Source organism: Anomaloglossus baeobatrachus, chromosome 6, assembly GCF_048569485.1.
Source record: "Anomaloglossus baeobatrachus isolate aAnoBae1 chromosome 6, aAnoBae1.hap1, whole genome shotgun sequence".
NCBI classification, from domain to species: domain Eukaryota; kingdom Metazoa; phylum Chordata; class Amphibia; order Anura; family Aromobatidae; genus Anomaloglossus; species Anomaloglossus baeobatrachus.
Genome location: NC_134358.1, coordinates 430,965,114 through 430,993,041, shown reverse-complemented (window position 1 = coordinate 430,993,041; position 27,928 = coordinate 430,965,114). Strand labels below are relative to the sequence as shown.

General features: G+C 47.8%; 1 protein-coding gene across 4 annotated transcripts in view; it reads left to right on the top strand.

Annotated features, from left to right (window-relative positions):
* Positions 1–27,928, top strand: part of TOPBP1 (DNA topoisomerase II binding protein 1) — a 179,434-nt gene that overhangs the window by 3,263 nt on the left and 148,243 nt on the right. For all 4 annotated transcript variants that reach the window (XM_075315198.1, XM_075315200.1, XM_075315199.1 and 1 more), the window contains exons 3-4: positions 359–493; positions 608–751. In XM_075315198.1, the coding sequence (XP_075171313.1) occupies positions 359–493; positions 608–751 (279 nt within the window). The remainder of the gene's footprint in view (positions 1–358; positions 494–607; positions 752–27,928) is intronic.

Genomic DNA, 27,928 nt, shown 5'->3' with positions numbered 1-27,928 from the left:
ATATGTGAATTCAGTGACGACTATGACATTTAGTGCTTTTAAAATTCCATGGAGAGGAGGATGGAGCTACAGACAGACAGAGACATTCTGCTGTAACTTCTGTGTAACAAGCTGCCATATCCTATCTCTGCAATGGGAAGATCTTTATTCCCCGAAGACACATTTTACCAGGGAATTGAGTATTTTACGCTGAGAGCTTTTCCTTGTGTGCCAAGCATAGACTCCAAATGTCTTTCCATGATGATAAATGTATTGAAATGTGCAGTTTTTTTGTAATTTCATGCTCTCCAATGTGCTTTTCATGTGGTTACGAGACTGTGCTAGTAATACCAGTTTTGTTTTCTCTATACTGTTGTAGGAAATCCAGGCATTTCAGTCTGATGAATATCTCCACTTAATTGATGAAAAAGAAGCTCTCAGCTTAAAAGAAAAAGACAAGTCTCTATACATATGTGATCCGTTCAGTGGTGCGGCTTTTAACCATCTCAAGAAGGTTTGTGATCTTGATAGATGTCTCCTGTTATATATTTACATAATATTTTGCTCTTTGGTTATATTACGCTATTGTAAATGTGTACTATGACTATAGTAACAATTGTTGCTTCAGCTTGGTTGTAGAATAATTGGACCTCAGGTTGTTATATTCTGCATGAAAAATCAAAAATGTGTTCCCCGAGCTGAATACCCCGTCTTCAACATGGCAATGGCTGATATTACAATTTCGTGCACAAGTCTTGACAAAGAAACCAGGGTAAGTGTCCTCTTCAGCAGTTGTCTTAAAGTAATCAAGGCTTCTGCCCTGACAATTTATTTTTTTCTTAAATACAAAATTAGTCATCTTTGTAAACCATACTTTGCTGCTTTTGGCATGCTGTATTTTTCAGAGTATAAGCTGTACCTAATTGTAGGGCATACCCCAAGTTTACACAGAAGAAAATTGGGAAAATATTTCACATTAAACTTCCCTAATGATCCAAAGATTTGGTGGAGTTAATGTCGCTGGATGTTTCATTTTTTTTGGGGTGTTTTAGGGTTAGAGAGGGTGTTAATTTAAGTTTTAGCCAAAGCACAATCAGTAGTTTGAAGACATTCAGCCTCAGCAACGTGAGTATGTAGTATGTTAATGTATGGGGAATGCCTGAGACTGGAAGATGGCAAGTCGGAGGCACCATTCACTGGAAGGTATTGTGTGGGCTTTTCCCGGTAATATACACTACTACACTTAATCCCCAAAATTAATGGGCCTCCTATATTAGTTGTGGTGGAGCTGCTGATTTGGCATAATGAACAATGTTTGCAGACAGAGGCCACACAGACAGAGGTAGGAGAATGGTGAAGAAATCCAACAGGATGAGAAATAACCCAAGTACATATTTACTATTCAACGCAGTAAAATGTTCTTGTTAGCAGGATAACTCCTTTTCAGATAATACCCCTGAATTTGTCTTTTCACACTGATTCCTCACAACACCATAGTTTATCAAACGTCCACTGCATCGTAACAAAAATCAGTAATATTTGGTGCCACCTATTATAATTCCTGGACTAGTCCAAGAAGCATGCACACTTGGCATTTTAGTCTAGTTTCCCCCTTTATGCTGATATAACACTGATTAAATTTCCACCAATCATTGCTTCTCTATGCTGCAACTTATGGCCGACCTTCGCGTACACTCTCCTATAAAACGTTCTTTTTTATGGTCTATAGAGACAAGTGTTGTAATCTTCCATTCTATGAAAAATAGTTTTCTCTGACGCCTCATTGGGGAACACAGGACCATGGGTGTTATGCTGCCTATCCATAGGAGGACACTAAGTAGATGCAAAAGCATAGCTCCTCCCCTGCAGTATACACCCCCTGGCCGGGCCAGGCAACCACAGTTTTAGCTTAGTGTCTGTAGGAGGCACTTCCTTCCAAGGTTTGTTATTTTTTTGAGGGCGACGGTTTCCTTTTGGGACGGATCTCCCACTACCATCAACGGGCGGGAACGTGGAGTGTCGCCTCCACGTACCCCCTCCTGCGACGCTGGACGACGGGTTCCACAAACACCTATTTTCCAAAGCCCAGGGTAGAGGCCTGTGCCCCTATAGCCCAATTCCTCAGCCCCTCTTTGCAGGCTCTGAGTTGAATATGGCACCAATTCCTCAGCCCCTCTTTGCAGGCTCTGAGTTGAATATGGCACCAGTTCCTCAGCCCCTCTTTGCAGGCTCTGAGTTGAATATGGCACCAGTTCCTCAGCCCCTCTTTGCAGGCTCTGAGTTGAATATGGCACCGGTGTGACCGGATGCAGCAGGCTGACTTTGCTATTTTCACTGCCTGGACTGCAGCCGTGTTTAAGGTGAGATCCCCCAGACTGGTTTCCCAGACAAAGGGAGAAAAGACGGTGCAGGGAAGGCTCCCAGGACATTTACAGTATTTATTATGAGAAAGTCCCTTTCTGATTGCAAGGAGGAGAGCCCCAAGGATCCTGAACACACAGTTTTAACTTTTCTCTAGTTTGCTGGCTGGAGGAGGGGGGGGGAAGTCACTCGCTGTTTGCAGAAAGTCCTGCACAGATAATTTCCCGGTGGCAGGGGGAGGGCCCAGGGCTCAGGAACTCACGCTGTTTATTTGCTCTGTTTTATTTGCTCTAGCAGAAAAGCCGGCTGATAACCACCAGTGACAAGCTGTGTGCTGACTGGAGGGAGAGGGAGGAAAACTGTCAGAAGCTCCCTTCCCGCCGGTTTTTACTACCCACAGCAGGGGGGGCGGCACACTGACTTCTTCGCGCTCTTTTAGCGATAAGCCCCGCCTCCCTCAGGAAAGCGTGTGAAGATCTCCATAGAGCTTACTCCTTGCTGAGGACAGGACCATCCGCTGATTCTGGTGAGGTGCTTGCTTCACTTGTAGCCCTGCTGAGCATTGCTCCCCCTCCTGGCATACTCCTATTAGGAACATGCAGAATTCTAAGGGCACTAAGAGTGCTAAGGCCCACATAGTCTATTATTCAGCCTGCACTGCCTGCCACGCTGAGCTACCTTGTAAACACACCTCTTCTCTCTGTGAGTCCTGTGCCCCTATAACCCCCAAGACCCCCCCTGCCACCACCGCCGCAACAGTCAGCCCAGAGCCTAGGGCTCCCAGCCCACCGGAATGGGCACAGTTTCTGTCCCATTCCATGGAAAAACTGTCACAGAACCTGGTGCTGGCTATGCAATGCCGTCCTCCACACCCTTCTGGGTCCCTGGATGGAACGCAGCCTGAGGATACCCCTATGGAGGATCCTTCTGAGGTAATCCGGGCATATGCTTCACCGGTTGCAGGGATCAGGAAAAGAGCACATGGCCGGGTGTCTCCAGCGGGCTCTCCCTTGGGAGCACACAGGGCAGGCTCTCCCACACGCTCCACGGCTTCTGGAGAGCTGGAGGAGGGAGAATGCTGTTTATACCAAGAGGATTCCTTGGTTTCAGCCTCCCCAGATGATCAAACTGCAATAGACTCCCTTATAGCAGCAATCAACCAAACTCTGCATGTGGAGGATCCCCCATCCACTACCACTGACCATGTGGTCTCCTTTAAGAGGGCAAGGAAACCCCAAAAGGTTTTCGCTGATCACCCAGAGTTTCAGGATATACTCACAAAGCAAAGGGGGAAGCCGGACAGGCGCTTTGGTAACCGAAAACTCATGGAGTCCCGGTACCCTCTTGCCTCACCTGCCCCTAAGGGCTGGGCCGATCCGCCCTCGGTCGACCCCCCCCCCCCCTCCTCTCCGGTCTCCCGCCTTACCATAAAGACGCTCCTGTCTTTACCCGATGGTTCCTCCATCAAGGACCCGACAGACAAGTGGAGCACCTCGCCCGCTCTGCTTTTGAGGCTGCGGGTTCCTCCCTCTCGCCCTCCTTTGCCTCTGTGTGGGTCGCAAAGGCGATCTCGGTCTGGGCAGAATCCCTTTTAACACTTCGCTTGAGGAATCCCAGTTCACTCATACCGTCACCGAGGTAACAGCTCAAATTGCCGCTACGGCGGAGTACCTCATGCAGGCCTCCATCGACGCTGCTACCTGCGCAGCGTTTGCCGCCTCAAATACCATAGCCATCCGTAGAGTTCTCTGGCTCCGACAATGGCGAGCGGACTCTGCCTCCAAGAAGTCTCTCACGGGCCTTCCCTTTTTTCCAGACCGATTGTTTGGCGAACGTCTGGACAAGCTCATTTCTGACGCCACGGGAGGAAAGAGTACCTCCCTCCCCCAGCTGAAGTCCAGGACGTCCTTCACCAGATGTCCACAGTCCTCGTTCCGCTCCTTTCAGAACTCATTTGGTTGGTCGACATCCCATGCTGCCACCAGCCGCGTACTACGCAGGGACCGACCTTCTCAGCTCTCCCCGAAACCCACTTCATCATGGCAGCCTAGACCGAAACAGTCCAGGACTAGGGAGACTCGGCCACGACGTTTTCCCCCCTCATGACTCCTTCGGCGCCCCGGAAGACACACTCATTGTAGCAGGTCGACTGCGGCTCTTTCAACACATCTGTGCTGCCGCCTCAGACAACAAATGGGTGCGAGACCTTGTGTCTTCCGGTTACCACATAGAATTTCGGCCCCGACCCCCGAGTCGGTTCGCTCTCAAACCCCCCAAAGACTCGAAAACGACGCAAAGCTTTTTTCTCAGCAATCCACTCGCTCCAAACAGCAGGAGTGATAATACCTGTCCCAGACGACGAGAAGTTCGGGGGGTTTTATTCCAACCTCTTTGTGGTCCCCAAAAAGGATTGGTCAGTTCGACCCATCCTGGACCTCAAACACCTAAACAAGCATGTGCACATACGGAGATTCAGAATGGAGTCCCTAAGGTCCATTATTGCATCCATGGTCGAAGGGGAATTCCTCGCCTCCATAGACATCAAGGACGCGTACCTGCACATAGCCATCGCCCCAGATCACCGAAAGTTCCTCCGCTTCGCAATTCAGGACTCCCACTTTCAATTCGTAGCTCTACCCTTCGGCCTTGCCACCGCACCAAGGGTCTTCACCAAAGTCATGGCGGCCGCCATGAGCGTCCTTCACGCCAGGGGAGTAGTCGTTCTCCCTTACTTGGACGACCTCCTCATCAAGGCCCCCTCCTTCCGCTACTGCTCAACCAGCGTACAGATCTCTGTGGACACCCTATCCCGCTTAGGGTGGCTAGTGAATCTGGACAAATCATCCCCAATCCCATCACGATCCATCACCTTCCTGGACATGTCCCTGGACACCTGTCGGGGCTTGATCCTTCTCCCTCAGGACAAGGCGATCGCTCTTCAACGAGCGGTACGCTGCCTTCTACGTCCTCCGTCTCGCTCCATTCGATTCAGCATGAAAGTGCTCGGCAGGATGGTGGCGGCTATGGAAGCATTACCCTTTGCTCAACTGCACCTCCGCCCACTGCAGCTAGCCCTTCTAGCGGCCTAGGACAAGAGCCCCTTCTCCCTTCACCTGACGCCTTCAGTCAGGTATGCACTCCATTGGTGGCTTCGGTCCTCATCCCTATCGAAGGGGAGATCTTTTCTCCTAGTGAACTGGCTGGTCCTGACCACGGACGCCAGCCTCCTAGGCTGGGGAGCAGTGTACCGCAACCACACTGCTCAAGGACGTTGGATGCCCCAGGAGTCTTTCCTACCCATAAACATCCTGGAACTCCGCGCTCAGAGCGTTCTGCCCTCTGCTAGCGGGTCATCAGATTCGAGTCCAATCGGACAATGCGACAGCTGTAGCCTATATCAATCTGCAGGGGGGCACCCGCAGCAAAGCGGCTTATCTCGAGGCCCACAAGATCCTCAGCTGGGCCGGATCGACGGGATCAGTGATATCAGCGGTACACATACCGGGGGTCGAGAACTGGGCAGCAGACTTTGAGTCGCCAAGGCCTGGCCGCCGGAGAATGGTCTCTCCACCCAGATGTGTTTCTACACATCTGCACTAGGTGGGGCACACCAGACGTGCACCTAATGGCCTCAAGGTTGAATGCAAAGGTACCCGCGTTCATAGCCAGATCACGTGACCCGCAGTCCATCGGCGCGGATGGTCTAGTCTGCTCTTGGCACCATTTCCGCCTGCCTTACCTATTTCCACCTCTACCCCTGCTGCCGTGGGTAATCAGGAAGATCAAGGCAGAGGCAGTCCCGGTGATACTGATAGCACCGGACTGGCCCAGGCGCGCCTGGTACGCCGAATTAGTACAAATGCTCACAGACGCACCATGGCGCCTTACAGACATCCCAGACTTGCTGACCCAAGGGCCCATTTCCCATCCGAACTCCAGAGCCCTGAAGCTGATGGCATGGCCATTGAGACCTGGGTATTAACAAGAGCGGGATTCTCCCCCGCGGTTATTTCCACCATGATCAGCGCCCGAAAGCCTGCTTCATCCCACACTTACCACCGTACGTGGAAAATCTTCCTTTCATGGTGCAGGGAAACTAACGTCCAGCCTATGCCTCTGGCCATCCCCAGAATTCTCGACTTTCTACAGTCTGGCTTGCAAGCGGGGTTGGTTCTCAGTTCCCTTAAAGGGCAGGTCTCAGCGCTCTCAATCTTCTACCAATGCCGCCTGGCTCAAAAACCTCAAGTCAAGACCTTCCTCCAGGGCGTTTCCCATCTAGTTCCCCCGTACAAACGGCCGCTGGAACCATGGGACCTCAACCTCGTTCTGGACGGCCTCCAGAGGTCTCCCTTTGAACCCATCAAGGAATCCTCCCTTGCTCTTCTGTCCTGGAAGGTAACATTCCTGGTGGCAATTACGTCCATCAGACGGGTTTCGGAGCTAGCAGCACTCTCTTGCCGCGAGCCTTTTCTGATCTTTCACCAGGACAAGGTGGTTCTGCGCCCCCTTCCGGATTTCCTTCCAAAGGTTCTTACCCCGTTTCATTTGAACGAGGACATTGTTCTGCCTTCCCTTTCTCCACACCCGGTTCATAGGGTGGAAAGGTCTCTGCATTCGTTAGACCTCGTCAGAGCTTTCAGATATTACATATCCAGGATAGCCCCTTTAGGAAAACGGACTCTTTGTTCGTCATTCCTGAGGGGCCTAAGAAGGGACAGGCAGCTTCAAAGGCGACTCTGGCTCGCTGGATTCGCTCTGCGATCCAGGAAGTCTACCGCTTGCAACTCAAGCCCATTCCTAGTGGGCTGTGGGCTCATTCCACGCGAGCAGTTGGCGCTCCGTGGGCCATTCGGCATCAGGCTTCAGTGGAACAGGTGTGTAAGGCAGCGACCTGGTCTAGCCTACATACGTTTTCAAAGCATTACAGAGTCCATACCCAGGTTTCAACTGAGGCAAATCTGGGTAGGAAAATTCTGCAAACGGCAGTAGAGCACCTCTCTCAGTAGGCGCTCCAGGCTGTCTGGGACTGGTTCCTAGTTCTTGGGTTGTGTTGTCTTCTTTTATGTTTCCCACCCATGGACTGCTTTAGGACGTCCCATGGTCCTGTGTCCCCCAATGAGGCGTCAGAGAAAAACGGATTTTTGTGTACTCACCGTAAAATCGTTTTCTCTTAGCCATCATTGGGGGGACACAGCACCCACCCTGTTGCCCTGTTGGGCCTTGGTTCTCTCAGTACCTTATTTGGTTATGACTCTTCTTTTCTCATGTTCCTCTGTTGAGAAGTTTTTACTGTTTTTTTCTCCTACTGCTTGTGTACTAAAACTGGGGTTGCCTGGCCCGGCCAGGGGGTGTATACTGCAGAGGAGGAGCTATGCTTTTCCATCTACTTAGTGTCCTCCTGATGGATAGGCAGCATAACACCCATGGTCCTGTGTCCCCCAATGGTGGCTAAGAGAAAACAATTTCACGGTGAGTACACAAAAATCCGTTTTTTTTGTTACTTGCAGTAATAATTTTTTCTTTTCACATTTGGCGACAGAGAGACCATGGGTATATCTGCTGCCATTGGAGGTCAGACAAGAACTGCTCCTTCCACCAGCTTTACGTTTCTTGCAGGCACTTTAGTTTAATCAGCTTTTAGCAAACTGTAGAAGTAGAGGAGCACCTAGACTGTTTCCACAAGTAAAGTTACTTAGAACATCTAAGGTCTATTGGGATTAATATTCCCATTCATAAGAGTGGATACGGCACATAACAGATAAAAAAAAAATTAGTTTGTTCTGTATCCCCAATGTACGTAATGAGAAAAGGATTTTAGAGTAGGTAACAAAAAAACAAAACAAAACAATTTTTCTGGTTCAAGTTATAGCGGGATATGGAAAGTTCAAAAGCAGTCCATAGTGTAGGGAGAAGGAACAATGACCATGGGCAGAATAAATGTGTTTTCTGCTTACCAGGATAAATGTCCCATGATGAATGAGTGAGCGGTGCACGGACCCTCCAGATCAGCCAGTTCTGGAATCCAAGAATTGCCAGTGGAGAGGAAAGGGGGAGGGGGGATGGGATCCTGCACCAGCAAAAAAAAATCGTTTATATAAAAATCAAAAATTTATTAGAATATTGAGATTAAAATGGAAAAAACGCAAATGGGCAAAGGAAAAAACATAAATTACATCCTTACACGTTTCGGACAGGGAATTAAAAATATGTCCTTAATCATAGGTAAGCAAAAAGTCCAATGTGGCAAACCTTTAGTAGTTGATCATCACGGTATGAACTTGAAGACTCCACCCGAAACTGCCTTGTCTTCAAGTTCATACCGTGATGATCAGCTACCAAAGGTTTGCTGCATTGGACTATTTGCTTACCTATGATTAAGGACATGTTTTTAATTCCCTGTCCGAAACGTGTAAGGATGTAATTTATGTCTTTCTTTGTCGCTCCTAATTGGGAGACCCAGACAATTGGGTGTATAGCTACTGCCTCCGGAGGCCACACAAAGTATTACACTAAAAAGTGTAAGGCCCCTCCCCTTCTGGCTATACACCCCCCCCGTGGGATCACGGGCTCCTCAGTTTTATGCTTTGTGCGAAGGAGGTCAGACATCCACGCATAGCTCCACTGTTTAGTCAGCAGCAGCTGCTGACTATGTCGGATGGAAGAAAAGAGGGCCCATACTAGGGCCCCCAGCATGCTCCCTTCTCACCCCACTTTCTGTCGGCGGTGTTTGTTAAGGTTGAGGTACCCATTGCGGGTACGGAGGCTGGAGCCCACATGCTGATTCCTTCCCCATCCCCATTAGGGCTCTGGGTGAAGTGGGACTTTACCGGTCTCCAGGCACTGAGACCGTGCTCCTTCCACAGCCCCCGGAGAATCGGCTGGATATGGAGCTGAGTATCGTCAGGGACAGGGCCCTGCTTCGTTAGGGTACTCTGTGTCCCCGGGCATACCGCGCGCACACCGCAGCATGCTGGGCGTGTTAGTGCGCCGGGGACATCAGCGCTGCTGCGCTTGCGCCATTCCTCACTACAGCGCTGCTGAGTGAGTAGACTTAGTACGAACGGCCGCGCCGGCCGCTGGGGTCAGTTTTCACTGCGACGCGGCTGGGACTTGTGGTGCGCCGGGGACTTCCGCGCTAGCCGTGCATGTATGACGGCCGCGCTTATTACTACAGTCCCCGGCATTTGCGGCCTAGTTCGTTTCGTTCCCGCCCCCAGACCTGCCAGTCAGGGGGAGGGCGGGACGCTGTACAGACCATCAGCGCTGAGGGCTGGAGTCTGCTTTACATACTCCAGCCTTCACACTGGGCACAGTGGGACGCCAGTTTCCCGCACTTTGTTTGTGGCACGCCCACGGTCCGCCCCTCCTCACAGGACGCCGGCAGCCATTCCTGTCTGCACGCTGAGCTGGAGAGGGGAGACTGGGAGACCCAGACACGGGATTCTGCGACCTCACACCCGCTTTTCAGCGGGCGGTAAGCAGCCCTCAAGGGCTCACCCCCACTTGTGCCGAAGTGTACTTTGTATTTTTGTGCTTGCATGCTATACATTACACTGTACGGTCGCTGGTGACTCTCTGCTATATACCCTCCTAGGTTACTCAAGGCAGACAACAGCATGTCGTCCGCAAAAAGCAAACGTGCCAAGGCACAGACTTTATATGCTGCTTGTACCGCATGTGGGGCTGCTCTACCGGCAGGTTCCACTGACCCCCATTGTGTGCAGTGCTCGGCCCCTGTGGCACTTGCTCAGCCGGGGCCGCTGCTAGAGGTGACCCAGGGAGAACCACCTGTGAATGCTGTCCAGGTGACAGGGACGGAGTTTGCAGTTTTTGCTGACAGATTGTCTATGACTATGTCTAAAATTCTTGAAACATTGCAGTCTAGACCAGTAACTCAGACCATGGGCACTGTTGAATCATTGCTCCCTGGTCCCCCTCAGCTGGAACACTCCCGAGCTCAGGAGGTGTCGCATGCACCCCAGGGTGACGACTCTGACTCGGACGACAGTCCCAGACGGCCTAAGCGGGCTCGCTATGAGCGGCCCTCAACTTCATCACACTGGTCAGGGTCCCAGCTGGACGACTCTCTGTGTGATGAGGCGGATGTGGCTGATCAGGATTCTGATCCTGGGACCGTTCTCAATCTGGATACACCTGATGGTGACGCCATAGTGAATGATCTTATAGCGTCCATCAATAGAATGTTAGATATTTCTCCACCAGCTCCTCCTGCGGAGGAGTCAGCCTCACAGCAGGAGAAATTCCATTTCAGGTATCCCAAGCGTAAATTGAGCACTTTTCTGGACCACTCTGACTTTAGAGACGCTATCCAGAAACACCACGCTTATCCAGATAAGCGTTTCTCCAAACGGCTTAAAGATACACGATATCCTTTTCCCCCTGACGTGGTCAAGGGCTGGACCCAGTGTCCCAAGGTGGACCCTCCAATCTCCAGGCTTGCAGCTAGATCCTTAGTTGCAGTGGAAGATGGGGCGGCACTTAAAGATGCCACTGACAGACAGATGGAGCTCTGGTTGAAATCCATCTATGAAGCTATTGGAGCGTCGTTGGCGCCAGCATTCGCAGCCGTATGGGCACTCCAAGCTATTTCAGCTGGGCTTACACAGGTCGACACGGTCACACGTACATCTGCTCCGCAGGTGGCGCCCTTGACCTCTCAAATGTCTGCATTCGCGTCTTACGCGATTAATGCTGTCCTAGACTCTACGAGCCGTACGGCAGTGGCGTCTGCCAACTCCGTGGTTTTACGTAGAGCCTTGTGGTTGAGAGAATGGAAGGCAGATTCTGCTTCCAAGAAGTGCTTAACCAGTTTGCCTTTTTCTCGTGACCGACTGTTTGGTGAGCGTTTGGATGAAATCATTAAACACTCCAAGGGTAAGGATTCATCCTTACCTCAACCCAGACAAAACAAACCCCAACAGAGGAGGGGACAGTCTGGTTTTCGGTCCTTTCGAGGCTCAGGCAGGTCCCAATTCTCCTCGTCCAAAAGGACTCAAAAGGATTAGAGGGGCTCAGATTCTTGGCGGACTCAATCACGACCAAAAAAGACAGCCGGAAGAACCGTTACCAAGACGGCTTCCTCATGACTTTCAGCCTCCTCTCTCCGCATCCTCGGTCGGTGGCAGGCTCTCCCGCTTTGGCGACATTTGGCTGTCACAGGTCAAAGACCGTTGGGTGAGAGACATTCTGTCTCACGGGTACAGGATAGAGTTCAGTTCTCGTCCTCCAACTCGCTTCTTCAGAACTTCTCCACCTCCCGACCGAGCAGATGCTCTTCTGCAAGCGGTGTCCGCCCTAAAGGCGGAAGGAGTGGTGACTCCCGTTCCTCTTCAGGAACGAGGTCGCGGTTTTTACTCCAATTTGTTTGTGGTGCCAAAGAAGGACGGGTCGTTCCGTCCCGTCCTGGATCTAAAGCTGCTCAACAAACACGTGAAAACCAGGCGGTTCCGGATGGAATCCCTCCGCTCCGTCATCGCCTCAATGTCTCAAGAAGATTTCCTAGCATCAATAGACATCAAGGATGCTTATCTCCACGTGCCGATTGCGCCAGAGCATCAGCGTTTTCTACGCTTCGTTGTAGGAAGCGAACACCTGCAGTTCGTAGCTCTACCTTTCGGGCTGGCGACAGCCCCTCGGGTCTTTACCAAGGTTATGGCAGCAGTAGTGGCACTCCTGCACTCGCAAGGTCACTCTGTGATTCCGTATTTGGACGATCTACTTATCAAGGCAGCCTCTCAAGAGGCATGCCAGCACAGCCTGAACGTGGCACTGAAGACTCTCCAGGGTTTCGGGTGGATTATCAACTTTTCAAAGTCAAATCTAACCCCGACCCAATCACTAACATATCTTGGCATGGAGTTTCATACTCTCTCAGCGATAGTGAAACTTCCACTGGACAAACAGTGTTCACTACAGACAGGGGTGCAATCTCTCCTTCAGGGCCAGTCGCACCCCTTGAGGCGCCTCATGCACTTCCTAGGGAAGATGGTAGCAGCAATGGAAGCAGTTCCTTTCGCGCAGTTTCATCTGCGTCCACTTAAATGGGACATTCTCCGCCAATGGGACGGGAAGTCGACATCCCTCGACAGGGATGTCTCCCTCTCTCAGACAGCCAAGGACTCTCTCCGGTGGTGGCTTCTTCCCACCTCATTGTCGAAAGGAAAGTCGTTCCTACCCCCATCCTGGGCGGTGGTCACGACAGACGCGAGCCTGTCAGGGTGGGGAGCAGTGTTTCTCCACCACAGGGCTCACGGTACGTGGACTCGGAAAGAGTCCACCCTTCAAATCAATGTTCTGGAAATCAGAGCAGTCTATCTTGCCCTACAAGCCTTCCAGCAGTGGCTAGCAGGCAAGTAGATCCGAATTCAGTCGGACAACTCCACAGCGGTGGCATACATCAACCACCAAGGGGGAACACGCAGTCGGCAGGCCTTCCAGGAAGTCCGGCGGATTCTGACGTGGGTGGAAGACACGGCATCCACCATATCCGCAGTTCACATACCAGGCGTGGAAAACTGGGAAGCAGACTTTCTCAGTCGCCAGGGCATGGACGCAGGGGAATGGTCCCTTCACCCGGACGTGTTTCAGGAGATCTGTCGCCGCTGGGGGATGCCGGACGTCGACCTGATGGCGTCACGGCACAACAACAAGGTCCCGGTTTTCATGGCGCGATCCCACGATTACCGAGCTCTGGCGGCAGACGCCCTAGTTCAGGATTGGTCGCAGTTCAGGCTACCTTATGTGTTCCCACCTCTGGCGTTGTTGCCCAGGGTGCTGCGCAAGATCAGGGCTGACTGCCGCCGCGCCATCCTCGTCGCTCCAGACTGGCCAAGGAGGTCGTGGTACCCGGATCTGTGGCACCTCACGGTAGGCCAACCGTGGGCTCTGCCAGACCGTCCAGACTTGCTGTCTCAAGGGCCGTTTTTCCATCTGAATTCTGCGGCCCTGAACCTGACTGTGTGGCCATTGAGTCCTGGATCCTAGCGGCCTCAGGTTTATCTCATGAAGTGGTTGCCACCATGAGACAGGCTAGGAAACCATCCTCCGCCAAGATCTACCACAGGACGTGGAAGATATTCTTATCTTGGTGCTCTGCTCAGGGAGTTTCTTCCTGGCCATTTGCATTGCCTATTTTTCTTTCCTTCCTGCAGTCTGGGTTGGAAAAAGGTTTGTCGCTCGGCTCCCTTAAAGGTCAAGTCTCCGCGCTATCCGTATTTTTTCAGAAGCGCCTAGCGCGACTTCCTCAGGTACGCACGTTCCTGCAAGGGGTTTGTCATATCGTCCCCCCTTACAAGCGGCCGTTGGAGCCCTGGGATCTGAACAAGGTCCTAATTGCTCTCCAGAAGCCGCCTTTCGAGCCTTTGAAGGATGTTTCCCTTTCTCGTCTTTCACAGAAAGTGGCCTTTCTAGTGGCGGTCACGTCTCTTCGGAGAGTGTCCGAGCTGGCGGCGTTATCATGCAGATCTCCCTTCCTAGTATTTCACCAGGACAAGGTAGTTCTGCGTCCAATTCCAGAATTTCTTCCTAAGGTGGTATCCTCCTTTCATCTCAACCAGGATATCACTTTACCGTCTTTGTGTCCGCATCCAGTTCACCAATTTGAAAAAGGTTTGCATTTATTGGATCTGGTGAGAGCACTCAGGATCTACATTTCCCGCACGGCGCCCCTGCGCCGCTCGGATGCACTCTTTATCCTTGTCGCTGGTCAGCGTAAGGGGTCGCAAGCTTCCAAATCCACCCTGGCGCGGTGGATCAAGGAACCAATTCTTCACACCTACCGTTCTGCTGGGCTTCCGATTCCATCAGGACTGAAGGCCCATTCTACCAGAGCCGTGGGTGCGTCCTGGGCATTACGGCACCAGGCTACGGCTCAGCAGGTGTGCCAGGCGGCTACCTGGTCGAGTCTGCACACTTTTACCAAGCATTATCAGGTGCATACCTACGCTTCGGCGGATGCCAGCCTAGGTAGACAAGTCCTTCAGGCGGCGGTGGCCCACCTGTAGGAAAGGGCTGTTTGACGGCCCTATCACGAGGTATTCTTTTACCCACCCAGGGACTGCTTTTGGACGTCCCAATTGTCTGGGTCTCCCAATTAGGAGCGACAAAGAAGAAGGGAATTTTGTTTACTTACCGTAAATTCCTTTTCTTCTAGCTCCAATTGGGAGACCCAGCACCCGCCCTGTTTTCTTAGGGATTTTGTTTTTTCGGGTGCACCTGTTGTTCATGTTGAAGAGTTCAGTTCTCCGATGTTGTTCCTCGGATTGAATTTGTCTTTAAAACAGTTATTGGCTTCCTCCTTCTTGCTTTTGCACTAAAACTGAGGAGTCCGTGATCCCACGGGGGGGTGTATAGCCAGAAGGGGAGGGGCCTTACACTTTTTAGTGTAATACTTTGTGTGGCCTCCGGAGGCAGTAGCTATACACCCAATTGTCTGGGTCTCCCAATTGGAGCTAGAAAAAAAGGAATTTACGGTAAGTAAACAAAATTCCCTTCTTTCCTTTGCCCATTTGCGGTTTTTCTATTTTAATCTCCATGTTCTAATACATTTTTGATTTTTATGTGATATAGAAGGGTTAATAGTTTCTCTTTTTCTTTATTAAAGATTTATTGTTATTAGTAAGTATATCTGATGGTAGTTCATAGTCATTATGGAGCCTACGGAATAAGAGACAGACTCAAGGATTATTATGGTTTCTAAATGTTCTTCTTATCTCATATGCATGACTCTACATTTTTGTTTTGCTAAAACTTAAAGGTCATATGAACAATTAGTAAAGTTCAGCTCGAAGTTTTTTTCTTTTTCTTTTGCAATATCACATTGATCTGTAAATGGTATAAATAAACTGTACTTTGATGAAATAAACAGAAGAAATTGATCATGCCCACATGGATGCTGGTCTTTTCTCTCCGAGCGCTCGATCTTGATTAGGTCTGAAGAGGCCTAACTCAAGAGAACCTCACTGGTGATCCCATAAGCTGACTTGTGACAAAACAGAACAGCTACAACAGTTTGGCGCCCAACGTGGGGCCGTGGCCAACCGGCCTATTCGGAAGAAGTTTTGGGGACTCTTGAGACAGTGAAATTTCAGCTGCAGCAAGGTGAGAAGCTTTATTCTTACACTTCATTTCACTCTCTCTGATTTCCCGAATATTCTGGGTAAGGCTGTACACACGGTTCAAGAACTCTGGCATCACCAGTGAGTATTGTTTTTTTCATGCATGTCTGAATGAGAGTTGAAATATAGAGTAATAAGATAATCTGTTGTCCGTCCATTAACTGATTGCATAGAGTGCATAGCACGGAATTTGGGACAGTCTCTGTATAATTGCATTTGCTGTGTTGCTGTGTTTTGTGTTTTTGTGGCAATACTCTGGTCTAGGGATATGTGTTCATAAGTGGTTTCATATTAATGCCTAGATAAAGTAGGGAGGCAATAGGTTGTTGTATATTGATGAGAAGCCTCTGAATAACAAAGTGACAAGTAATTGTGATAAGAGACTTGGTGAAATAATATGTATGTATAAGTCTAATGGTTATATGTCATACTGTGGACTGTGAAAAGATGTTCCGGTTGTGAAATGTCACAGGGCATAGCCATATAGAGTATTTGAGTGGATACCTGACATATGTATTTTTTCCCATCAGTATCAAGAGCGGTTTAGATAATTTTATTTGCATGTGAGGTTAACTGATCCTTGGAAGGTGTATTGTTACCTATGCTTCTGGAATCAATGAATGAGTAAGACAAGTGGTCCTGGGATCTGTCCTTATAGTGAGATATTGTGTGTTTCTTCCCCTCAAAATGGGGATGAAGGTTTTATAGTAAAGTAGAATATTAGTGCTGTGAAGGTATATAAGTGGTCTCAATTTTCTGCAGGGATTGTGTATTATACCAGTGGGTATTAGGATTGTGTTTTGGAAGCTGAATCTGAACGAGATAAGGCTCTTGCTAAACAAACTGTGCGCTGGCTGACATTCTTTTGGGAGGGGTCAAGTGAACAGCTGCGCGATTTTCTGCCCTCTGTGAGAAGTCAGCTCTGTTAATTGTTTTGGTTTAACTCTTACGTTTGTTGCTGAAATACTTTGTAAAGGACCAGCATGGAGTAGCCAAACTGCACACATCAGGTCAAGTGGGTTAGAGAGCCGTGTGGCCTTCCCACTTACATGGAGGTGGTCTAGCAGGTGAGAGGACTATCACACCTGGTCCTTCCTGCTTTAGTCATCTGGTCTATTGGGTGAGAGGTGTTTTTTAACCCTTCCCAATACGCCCTACAAGTGTAGCAGGTGAGAGTGAATGCTGATTGAGCCTTCTTGCTACCACTTGAGAGCCCATTCTGACTTGCCAGGAGACGTGTGGCCTGTTAACAAGGTTCAGGGACACTGAGAGGGCATTTGCAGAAAGGTGGGCTGTGTGGGAATAAGTTGAAGCCATGGGCAACTTGTTCAGTGTGCAGCGTGGGGCTCCAGCAGGATCCAAAACAGCCAAACAGATAGTGCAAGAAAGAGAAGGCAAAGAAGCAGTGAAAAATGTCAGACCGATACTCAAAAAGGCAGACATGCCAGAGTACGGATGTTTGGATGTTGAGAAATGGCACAGATTCAGGGAAGAAAAAGAGAAACTATTAACCCTTCTATATCAATTTCCCCCTTTTGTAAATGGTATAACCTTCACTACACGGTCAGTAGGCGTCCAAACAGGAGCTGCTGGCTCATGGGCCTAGTACCCATGAGGGGTCTTCCTACCACTTCACCCATCCACCCTCAGTGTGGACACCTACTCCCGGTCAGCAGAGGCCATTTGGGGTCCGTAGTAAACTACAGAGGGTTCAATGCTGGGACTCTTAGAACATACATTATTCAATAGTTTAGGTAATGCATATATCAATGTTTTTACAGCTATATAAAGCAGTAGACAGAACAACAATATTTGCATACAGGTTTGTATAATGCCAGAAACCCAACCTGCTATGCCTTTAAACCAATTGGCTGGATTCATAAAAGAAAATGTATTTCCCCACCAGGAGTCCTTGTTGGCATCGTGCTCTTTTAACCATTTATCCCTAAGTTCACTTGTTTTCTGTATATCTGCTCTAACCTGGAGGTTGCCTGCAGGGTCAATGTAATGGCAACAGGCAGGACCAATTATTTGACACATTCCGCCGTCTTTTGCTGTCACAAAGTCTAGCACTATAGTATGCTGGTTAGTGACTACAATTAATTGTTTTTGTATAGCATTGGTAGCATTTAGAATCTCAAGAACCCGAAAAATTTGATCATCCAGGTAGTCAGTGGACTCTACTAGCTTGTCCCACATTTGCATTAAGAAAGGGTGTATGAAAATAGCACTAAATACCTTATTTGCTTTTCCCAATTCTACTACATGAGGCCTACCATTTGGCCGGGGTTTATTATCTGCTGCTCGTTTATACAAGGTATGAATTGGGACAGCTGCTACATCTACTTCACTATGAGGAACTATGAAAGTGGCAGGTGTAAGTCTGGCAAGTGTGCAGACCCCTCTCATGTCAGGGCTCACCCACTTGTGAGCACGATTCCCACAAACCAAAAACACTCCCTCTTGGTGGAGAATGCGGGCAAAGTTTCACGTGAAAAATTACAGTACTGTAAGCAAAAGGTAACATTTTTGGGTCACTGTATCTCTGAAGGTACGAGACAAGAGGGTAGAGCAACAAGTAAATAAATGGTGTCGTGTGGCTGAAGAGGTGCAGCATTGTGGATATAAAGAGACCACAGCGGGAGATAAGGTGTATTATGAATGTTTTAATGCACCAAAAGCAGGAATTGTGACTGCTACCGCCCCCCCTTCTCATAAGCAGAAACCCAGACCAGATGAATGGACTTGTAAACATTGTAGTCAGAAAAACCCAGACTGGAGAGGTACTTGTGCTACATGTAATGTTACTCGCCCTAAGCGGATTGCACTAAATCCTGTTCGAACCAGATCACATGTGATGACAGAGGACGCTGACACTGAGACAGAGGTAGTGAAGGAATTGAGTTTTGCGGAGGAAGCTGACGGTGAGGAAAGGAAAGAACGCGCTGGGACCAGTACAAAAAAATCAGATACATCCCGACCGAGGAAGGTCACAAGAATCAGACAGACACAGGAATATTACCCCTGGAGCCCCTCTGACCAGCTAGCTATGTTGAAACAGTTACCTGACCCTGAAAACCAACCTTTCCCATTTTACAGGCAAATACAGACAATACAGGTGACTTATAAATGCACTTGGGCAGACCTCGAGAGTTTGGTGACTGCAAAAGCAGGTGACGTGCTGGGACACATAATTAAGACGCATACTGATATGATGAAGGAGCAATCATGGGTCATGGACGTTGAGTCTGAGAGGTCTGGAATGACGTACTGTGAGGCATTGAAAGGATGGGCTACAAAGAAACAAACAGAGCAGTCTGTACTGATGACTGACGTGACACAGCAAAAAGGGGAGAGTATAGAGACGTACTTTGGGAGGTTACAGCTGAAGTGGACAGACATGGGGTACAGTGCAAGAAACGACCTTGATATCAAAATATTGGTGAATGCATTCATTGACGGTATGAATAAGTTTTTACGAGAAGCAGTACAGACAGCCAGACCTGAGTGGAGAAACATGGACCCAACAGACCTTCTGCAAGTAGCTAAGGGGGTTGAACTGACAAAATGCAAGCGACCAGTTATGTATGCTAGAGCACAAGGAAGACAGTGGAAACAGAGGGGGGGGGCACCAGGTGACCGAGCGACCGTACAGTGCTGGAATTGTGGACAGAATGGACATTATGCCAGACAGTGCAAAAACTCCAAAAAGGAGAGTGAGCAGACTGATTTCCCTCCTCCCTTGCCTCTGACCTAGGAAACTGGCAACCCAGTGACAAATGTGTACCCTGTTTTCGTTCCCTCAGGACCTGGTCCCACCTTACTTACGACCATAACCATGCCAGGGGGGAAAGAGGCAGAATTTTTAATTGACACTGGGGCAGCCGGCACTGTGGTACATAAAGACCTGATAAAGCCAGATATGATCACTGACGAGACTGTGGAGTGTGTTGGGGTGGAGGGATTGGTGTCTGAAACTCCCTTGACAAAACAGATGAAGCTGAGATTACAAGATAGCCAGGAAATTCTCACAAAGCTTATTGTTAGTGAAAACACTCCTATGAATTTGCTGGGGGCTGATGTGTTAAGTGCTATCCAGGCTACCATACAATACACCCCAGAAGGTATTACAGTCACAAGTCCCCTCTCTGACAAACACTTGTGCAAGATTGCAGCAATGGTGTACATGTCCAAATCTGCGAGAGTGTCCGATACCAGAACTAGTGAAGACATAGCAATGCAACAAGTTCCAGACATTGTATGGGCAAAGGGAAAAACTGATGTTGGTCGGCTTCCTATTCCCCCAGTCATGATAAAATTAAAAGAAGGCTCCACTCCTCCTTGTTTAAAACAGTATCCCTTAAGTCCAGCCAAATCAATGGCCCTGACCAGAGATATAAGAGAATATGTGGAAGCAGGGGCTCTAGTACAAAGGTCCTCCCCCTGTAACACTCCCTTGTATCCAATCAAGAAAAAAGGGCCCAAAGGTTCCCCTGACACGTACAGAATGGTGCATGATTTGAGAGCTGTCAATGCTGTCACTGAGAGTGTAACACCAATTGTTCCAAACCCACATACCTTACTGTCACAAATCCCAGGGACCTCCAAATGTTTTACAGTAATTGATTTGGCAAATGCCTTTTTCTCAGTGCCTCTACACCCTGACTGTCAGTATCTTTTTGCCTTCACACATGAGGGGAAACAGTACATGTGGACAGTCCTCCCGCAAGGAGGAATGAATTCACCTACCATTTATTCTACAGCTATGGCAGGAATTCTGGAGCAGTGGCAACCGCCTCATCCACAGGTTACGCTATTGCAGTACGTGGATGACCTTTTGCTCTGCTGTCCAGACCAGACGTCCTGCAAGGAAGCCACAATTTCTTTGTTGTGTTTTCTGGCAGAGAATGGTTGCAAAGTTTCACGTGAAAAATTACAGTACTGTAAGCAAAAGGTAACATTTTTGGGTCACTGTATCTCTGAAGGTACGAGACACCTGACTGAGGAGAGAAAACAAGCAGTCCAAAATCTCTCCTTACCCAGGTCCCACCGGCAACTGCGCACCTTTTTGGGCTTAGTGTCATACTGCAGGCCTTGGATAAGGTCTGCCTCGCAAATGATGCAACCCCTCTATGATTGTCTGTCATCTGACCCCTTTGACCTCACTCAGGAAGCTATTGATTCCTTTCATTCCCTTAAACTACTCATTGTATCTGCCCCAGCCCTGGGTATTCCAAATTACGATCAACCATTTTTCTTGTTTTGCACAGAACAGGGAGGGCATGCGACAGCCGTCCTCACACAGCAACATGGTGACAAACAAAGACCAATAGCTTACTACTCAGCGCGATTGGACCCAGTTGTCAGAGGGTCACCCACGTGTGTCCGTGCTGTAGCGGCTGCTGCAGTACTGCTAGGGAAAGCTTGCGAGATCACATTGACATTTCCCTTAACAATTTACTCCCCGCATGACATTCATGCTATACTTGTGCAAGTCCAACCAAAACACCTGTCTATGGCCAGACAGCTCAGACTTGAATGTGCCCTTCTGATTCCTGAGTATGTCACCCTCAAGAGGTGTAATGTTCTGAATCCAGCCACCCTTTTGCCAGTAGATTCAGAAAAGGGGGAATTGGTGACAATGGTAGCAAGTGAGGATGAATACTTTGACATGACGCACGAGCATGACTGCATAGAGCTGATGAGTCAGGAGACAGCAGGTTTTCCACATGTCTATGATACACCTATTACTAATGCAGATTTTGAGTTTTTTGTAGATGGCTCCAGATACCACCTGGATGGGAGATTCTACACTGGATATGCAGTAGTATCCTCGCATGAGGTAATCCGAGCTGAACCACTCCCGCCGCACATGTCCGCGCAGGAGGCGGAGCTAACGGCGCTCATTGAGGCGTGTAGAGCGGGGTCAGGTAGGAAAATTAATGTTTATTCAGACTCAAAGTATGGATTTGGGATCTGTCATGATTTTGGCCCTATCTGGAGAAGTAGAGCTTTTCTTACGTCAGCTGGTAAGCCTATTAAAAATGCAGAATTGGTAAAACAGTTAATGGAGGCACTAATGTTACCAGTCCAGGTTGGCATCATTAAGGTGAAAGCACACACAAAAGGTGACTCACTGGAGGTAGCGGGCAATAGAAGGGCGGATGCGGCTGCGAAAGCAGCGGCAAAGAGGCCTAGGGATCAGAGGATAGTGGCAGGGAGCCAGCAAGTCCCAGCCACAGTGAGTCTGGATGTCCTGAAATCCCTCCAGCATCAGGCTGCCCAAACAGAGAAGGAACACTGGGGGAAAATGGGAGCTGGGCTGAACTCGAATGGAGTATGGGAAAGTAAGGACAGGTTGTGTTTACCAAGGTCCCTGTTCCCTATGATGGCACAAGCAACACATGGCCCCACTCACGCCTCAAAAAGTCACATGTGTAACCAGGTGAATGCCTTCTGGATCGCTCCTGGCTTCAGTTACGTAGCCTCCAAACACGTACAATCCTGCATTATCTGCGCACAACACAACCCAGGTAAAACAGTAAAAGTCCCTAAGAAAGCAACACCCAAACCGCTCTATCCGTTTCAACGACTGCAGATAGACTACATACAACTACCCAAGGTAGGAGTGTATGAATACGTCCTGGTATGTGTAGATCTCTTCTCAGGATGGGTTGAGGCCTATCCAGTAAAATGTGCAAATGCTAAAACAACTGCAGAAAAACTGATGAAGGAACTAGTCTGTCGGTATGGCATCCCAGAAGCCATAGAAAGTGACAGGGGTACACACTTCACTGGAGAAATAATGAGGGACATTATGCAGGCCCTGGGAATAGAGCAGGCATTCCATACCCCTTATCATCCACAGAGCAGTGGAAAAGTAGAGAGATTAAACGGGACACTTAAACTAAAAATTCAAAAGGCCATGGCAGAGACAGGAAAGAATTGGGTAGAGTGCTTATCCCTGGCACTCTTTTCAGTCAGACACACTCCAAATAGGAAGACAGGCTTGTCTCCTTTTGAAGTCCTTTTTGGTAGTGCCCCAAAAACAGGTCTCTACTTTCCACAAGTGTTACAGATGCAACACGGCACTATGACAGCCTACGTCCAGGCCTTACAGGAAAGACTTAATGTGGTGCATAAACATGTCTTTTCATCCATTCCAGATCCCAATGCAAGTGCAGATGTGCATCAGCTGAATCCAGGTGATTGGGTGGTCGTGCGCAGACACGTGAGAAGGAGCCTAGATCCACGCTTTGATGGCCCATTCCAAGTCCAGCTGACCACATCCACCTCAGTGAAACTTGAGGGAAAACCCACCTGGATCCACGCCAGTCACTGTAAAAAGGTCACTCCACCGGCAGAATGACAGTCTTGCTAATTATCCTGCTAGGTGTAGCAGGGTTGCTGCAACAAACAAAGACACTGAGCGAACTTTTTAATACGGACTGGGATAATAAACTCATTCGCCACCATATTTCTCTTACTGAGGACATGGAGGGAGAAAAGCCAAAAGACTGTTGGATCTGCACACACAGTCCTATTTCTTCAAAGACTATGCCTTATTTAGCCTTACCTCTGGAACCACAGGAGGTATTGGTACCAGACTGTATACACAATGAAACCTGGACTCAATCTAGATTTTTGGGAGAAGATGTACCTCGTGATGTATCTGCTACATTGACTATAGTTGGATGGGTCACTAAACCCTGGTTCCAGCTAAATATCACTCGACCCGATGGATACTCGTGGTGGATGGAATACGATTCAGACATGGGCATAATTGCCAAAATAAAGACTAAGATTCCTCATTCGGGCCCCATTCCCCATGATGGATTATGGTTCAGTCTTCAATACAATGGTGTTGGAAATTGTGGAGAAGACAATAACTGTTTCTATATACATACACATGACTCAACCAAGGACAATGAGACAGTATATCAGAAGGGTATTGAGGGCTGTACATCATCATTTATTAGACGGACTTTTAGGAGGGAGCGGGGTAGCTGTATCTCGGGTATGACCGGAAAACAAATGAACAATACGTGGTGTGCTCATAAAGTCATGAAGGGGCTTCTGAATCTGCTTTATTGTGTACAAAGTCAAACTCACTTTTGTATTTTCCCAGAGGGAGTGTTTTTGGTTTGTGGGAATCGTGCTCACAAGTGGGTGAGCCCTGACATGAGAGGGGTCTGCACACTTGCCAGACTTACACCTGCCACTTTCATAGTTCCTCATAGTGAAGTAGATGTAGCAGCTGTCCCAATTCATACCTTGTATAAACGAGCAGCAGATAATAAACCCCGGCCAAATGGTAGGCCTCATGTAGTAGAATTGGGAAAAGCAAATAAGGTATTTAGTGCTATTTTCATACACCCTTTCTTAATGCAAATGTGGGACAAGCTAGTAGAGTCCACTGACTACCTGGATGATCAAATTTTTCGGGTTCTTGAGATTCTAAATGCTACCAATGCTATACAAAAACAATTAATTGTAGTCACTAACCAGCATACTATAGTGCTAGACTTTGTGACAGCAAAAGACGGCGGAATGTGTCAAATAATTGGTCCTGCCTGTTGCCATTACATTGACCCTGCAGGCAACCTCCAGGTTAGAGCAGATATACAGAAAACAAGTGAACTTAGGGATAAATGGTTAAAAGAGCACGATGCCAACAAGGACTCCTGGTGGGGAAATACATTTTCTTTTATGAATCCAGCCAATTGGTTTAAAGGCATAGCAGGTTGGGTTTCTGGCATTATACAAACCTGTATGCAAATATTGTTGTTCTGTCTACTGCTTTATATAGCTGTAAAAACATTGATATATGCATTACCTAAACTATTGAATAATGTATGTTCTAAGAGTCCCAGCATTGAACCCTCTGTAGTTTACTACGGACCCCAAATGGCCTCTGCTGACCGGGAGTAGGTGTCCACACTGAGGGTGGATGGGTGAAGTGGTAGGAAGACCCCTCATGGGTACTAGGCCCATGAGCCAGCAGCTCCTGTTTGGACGCCTACTGACCGTGTAGTGAAGGTTATACCATTTACAAAAGGGGGAAATTGATATAGAAGGGTTAATAGTTTCTCTTTTTCTTTATTAAAGATTTATTGTTATTAGTAAGTATATCTGATGGTAGTTCATAGTCATTATGGAGCCTACGGAATAAGAGACAGACTCAAGGATTATTATGGTTTCTAAATGTTCTTCTTATCTCATATGCATGACTCTACATTTTTGTTTTGCTAAAACTTAAAGGTCATATGAACAATTAGTAAAGTTCAGCTCGAAGTTTTTTTCTTTTTCTTTTGCAATATCACATTGATCTGTAAATGGTATAAATAAACTGTACTTTGATGAAATAAACAGAAGAAATTGATCATGCCCACATGGATGCTGGTCTTTTCTCTCCGAGCGCTCGATCTTGATTAGGTCTGAAGAGGCCTAACTCAAGAGAACCTCACTGGTGATCCCATAAGCTGACTTGTGACAAAACAGAACAGCTACAACATATGTAAACTAAACAAATCCTATAAAGGACTACAACAATTAATATTAAGATATCTTTATTGAAGAATATATATAAAATACAAGATAAAAACATGCACAGAAAAATGACGGCTTGTATCAAATATGAAGTTAAATGGGTTTTTATACCCTTAGTTGTTTAAACCATCCCATAATCAATCACATACAATTAAATGGTTAGGTCAATACAAACACAGAATGTGCTGCATCTACAACCGCATTGGTGATTTTAAAAAAATAATGAATTTGGCATTTTTTGCAAATTATTGAATGCATCTGATCTGGACCCTGGTCTTTGATACCAGTTATCGAGAGATTGCACCCCATGAAGTTGCTCCTCCCATGTCGTCATTTTTCTGTGCATGTTTTTATCTTGTATTTTATATATATTCTTCAATAAAGATATCTTAATATTAATTGTTGTAGTTCTTTATAGGATTTGTTCTGTTCACTGTGAACTACATTAGTGTTTTGATCACATAGGCTTTTTTTGAGTGGTGATCAAGCTTTTGAGGTTTTTTTTATATAAACTACTCTATTTTTTTTTGCCTATGCTGGATCCCATGGGCAGAACACCATTGTTCCTGAACCATGCTGTCTGGAGAGATATTACAGATTGCAAGGAATGCCCATTATGAAACATTGAAGAAGACCAAATATGATGTACCGAAGAAGTTCCATTTACGTTGATTACTGAAAAAAATTATTTACTTTCCATTGGACAGGAGGTATCTTCTTTGCTCAAGAAACAAATCATGCCAGATCAAATCAAATTGTTGAGGAAACAAACTTGATATAAGACAAAAGGTTAATGCCTCTGCCATCAGAAAGGCTAAAAACCTCCTTATGTAGGAACAAGGCGACAGGGCAAATACTTATCCTGGAGATTACTAAAAAGGGAATGAATCCGGGACCAGGTTGAAAGGTTGTCCACTTCCTTGACATCCTCTTTTAAATAAACTAGTCCCCCGTTATAAAATAAATCGTAAGGTCACTTGTCACAGCAGTGTCATTCCAGCAATATTGGCATGGCATTATCATGCTACGTAACCCCTGCAACCAATCAGTGGCTGCTGTTGGGATGTTACACTGTTCCTTTGGATGAATGTCAAACAGAATGGAAGAAGTGAGAGCAAAGCTGCCCAATAGCACCCATGGCATGATAGTCACATGAACCCAGGCAGACCTGTTATTGACCCCTTCACGACATCCACCGTACATATATGGTGCAAGTCAGAAGCGGATGTATGTACCATGTCTCATACTTCGCAGGTAATTACTGTGTATTACTGCCAGCACCTGTCTCTAACAATCACTGGTGAAGCTCAAGCTCTGCCCTTGATTGTTAACCTGTTAAATTCTGCTGTCAAACCCTGACAACATTTAACCTGCGCCAGTGTGCAGTCGGGTTATTTTAAGCACCCGTGGGCGCGCAGGTGACATGATTGCGGGTTGCCGATGGGCTGCTATGACAGCGGGGGTCTGTTAAAGACATCCGTGCTCATTACAGCTCTCCTTTGAAACTCTCTACCTGTGGCCGGACTTCAAAAGAGGCTGTGATTTTCTCTATGTACGGCAATGCTGTGGCATTGCTGTATATAGCAAAAGTGATCAGCATTGCAACTTAAATTTTTTTTTAAAAATCTCCAAGTTTGAATGCCCTCCCCCTTTTGCCCCATTAAAATAAAAAAAATACGTGTTTTTGCCGTGTTTAGAAAAGTTTGATCAATGAAAATAATTAACCCGATCGGTAGACACCGTAAACAATTTTTTTTTTTTCTAGAACGCAAACATTTTTTTTTTCTTTTTCGGGTGGGGGAGGGGTGGGTGGGATTGCTGCAAGACTATAAAAATACTGTAACAAATGATCAAAACGTCTCGTCCCTCAAAAAGTAAGCCCTCACATAGCTCAATCGCCCAAAAAATGAAAACGTTATGGGTCTTGGAAATTGGCAATACAACTCTCCCAAATATTTTGCAAACTTCTGATTTTATTTTTTCACCGATAACAATAACAATATTAATAATTAATATTAGCTAATGAACATGTTTGATATCGCTGCATTCATACTGATGAGGAAAATCTTATAGGTAATTTTTACCACAAAATGTACACTGCAGAAACAATTAGAAAAAAAACCCAGTGTCAGAATTTTATTTTTTCTTCGGCGCTCCATTGGGAGACCCAGACGATTGGGTGTATAGCACTGCCTCCGGAGGCCACACAAAGCAATTACACTAAAAAGTGTAAGGCCCCTCCCCTTCTGGCTATACACCCCCAGTGGGATCACTGGCTCACCAGTTTTCTGCTTTGTGCGAAGGAGGTCAGACATCCACGCATAGCTCCACTGTTTAGTCAGCAGTAGCTGCTGACTATGTCGGATGGAAGAAAAGAGGGCCCATATGGGGCCCCCAGCATGCTCCCTTCTTACCCCACTTGTGGTTTGTAAGGTTGAGGTACCCATTGCGGGTACAGAGGCTGGAGCCCACATGCTGTTTTCCTTCCCCATCCCCCTGAGGGGCTCTGAGGAAGTGGGATCTTACCGGCCCCCAAGCCCTGAGGCCGGGCTCCATCCACAGACCCAGTGAACCTGCTGGATACGGAGCTGGGTACCGTTCAGGGACAAGGCCCTGCAACTTTCAGGTAATCTGTGTCCCCGTACAGACAGGCACGCACACGCCAGACTTGCTGGGTGTGTTAGTGCGCCGGGGACAGTAGCGCTGCACGCTGGGGTTTGAGTCACAGCAGCTTAGCTGTGTGACTTCATGTGCTGGGAACTACCGCGCCGGCCACTCTCGGAGCGGCGGCGCGGCTGGGACTTGTAGTGCGCCGGGGACTTAGCGCCGACCGCGCTTTTACGGCGGCGGCGCTTATAAATTTAGTCCCCGGCTTTTGCGGCCTAGCTCCGCTTCGTTCCCGC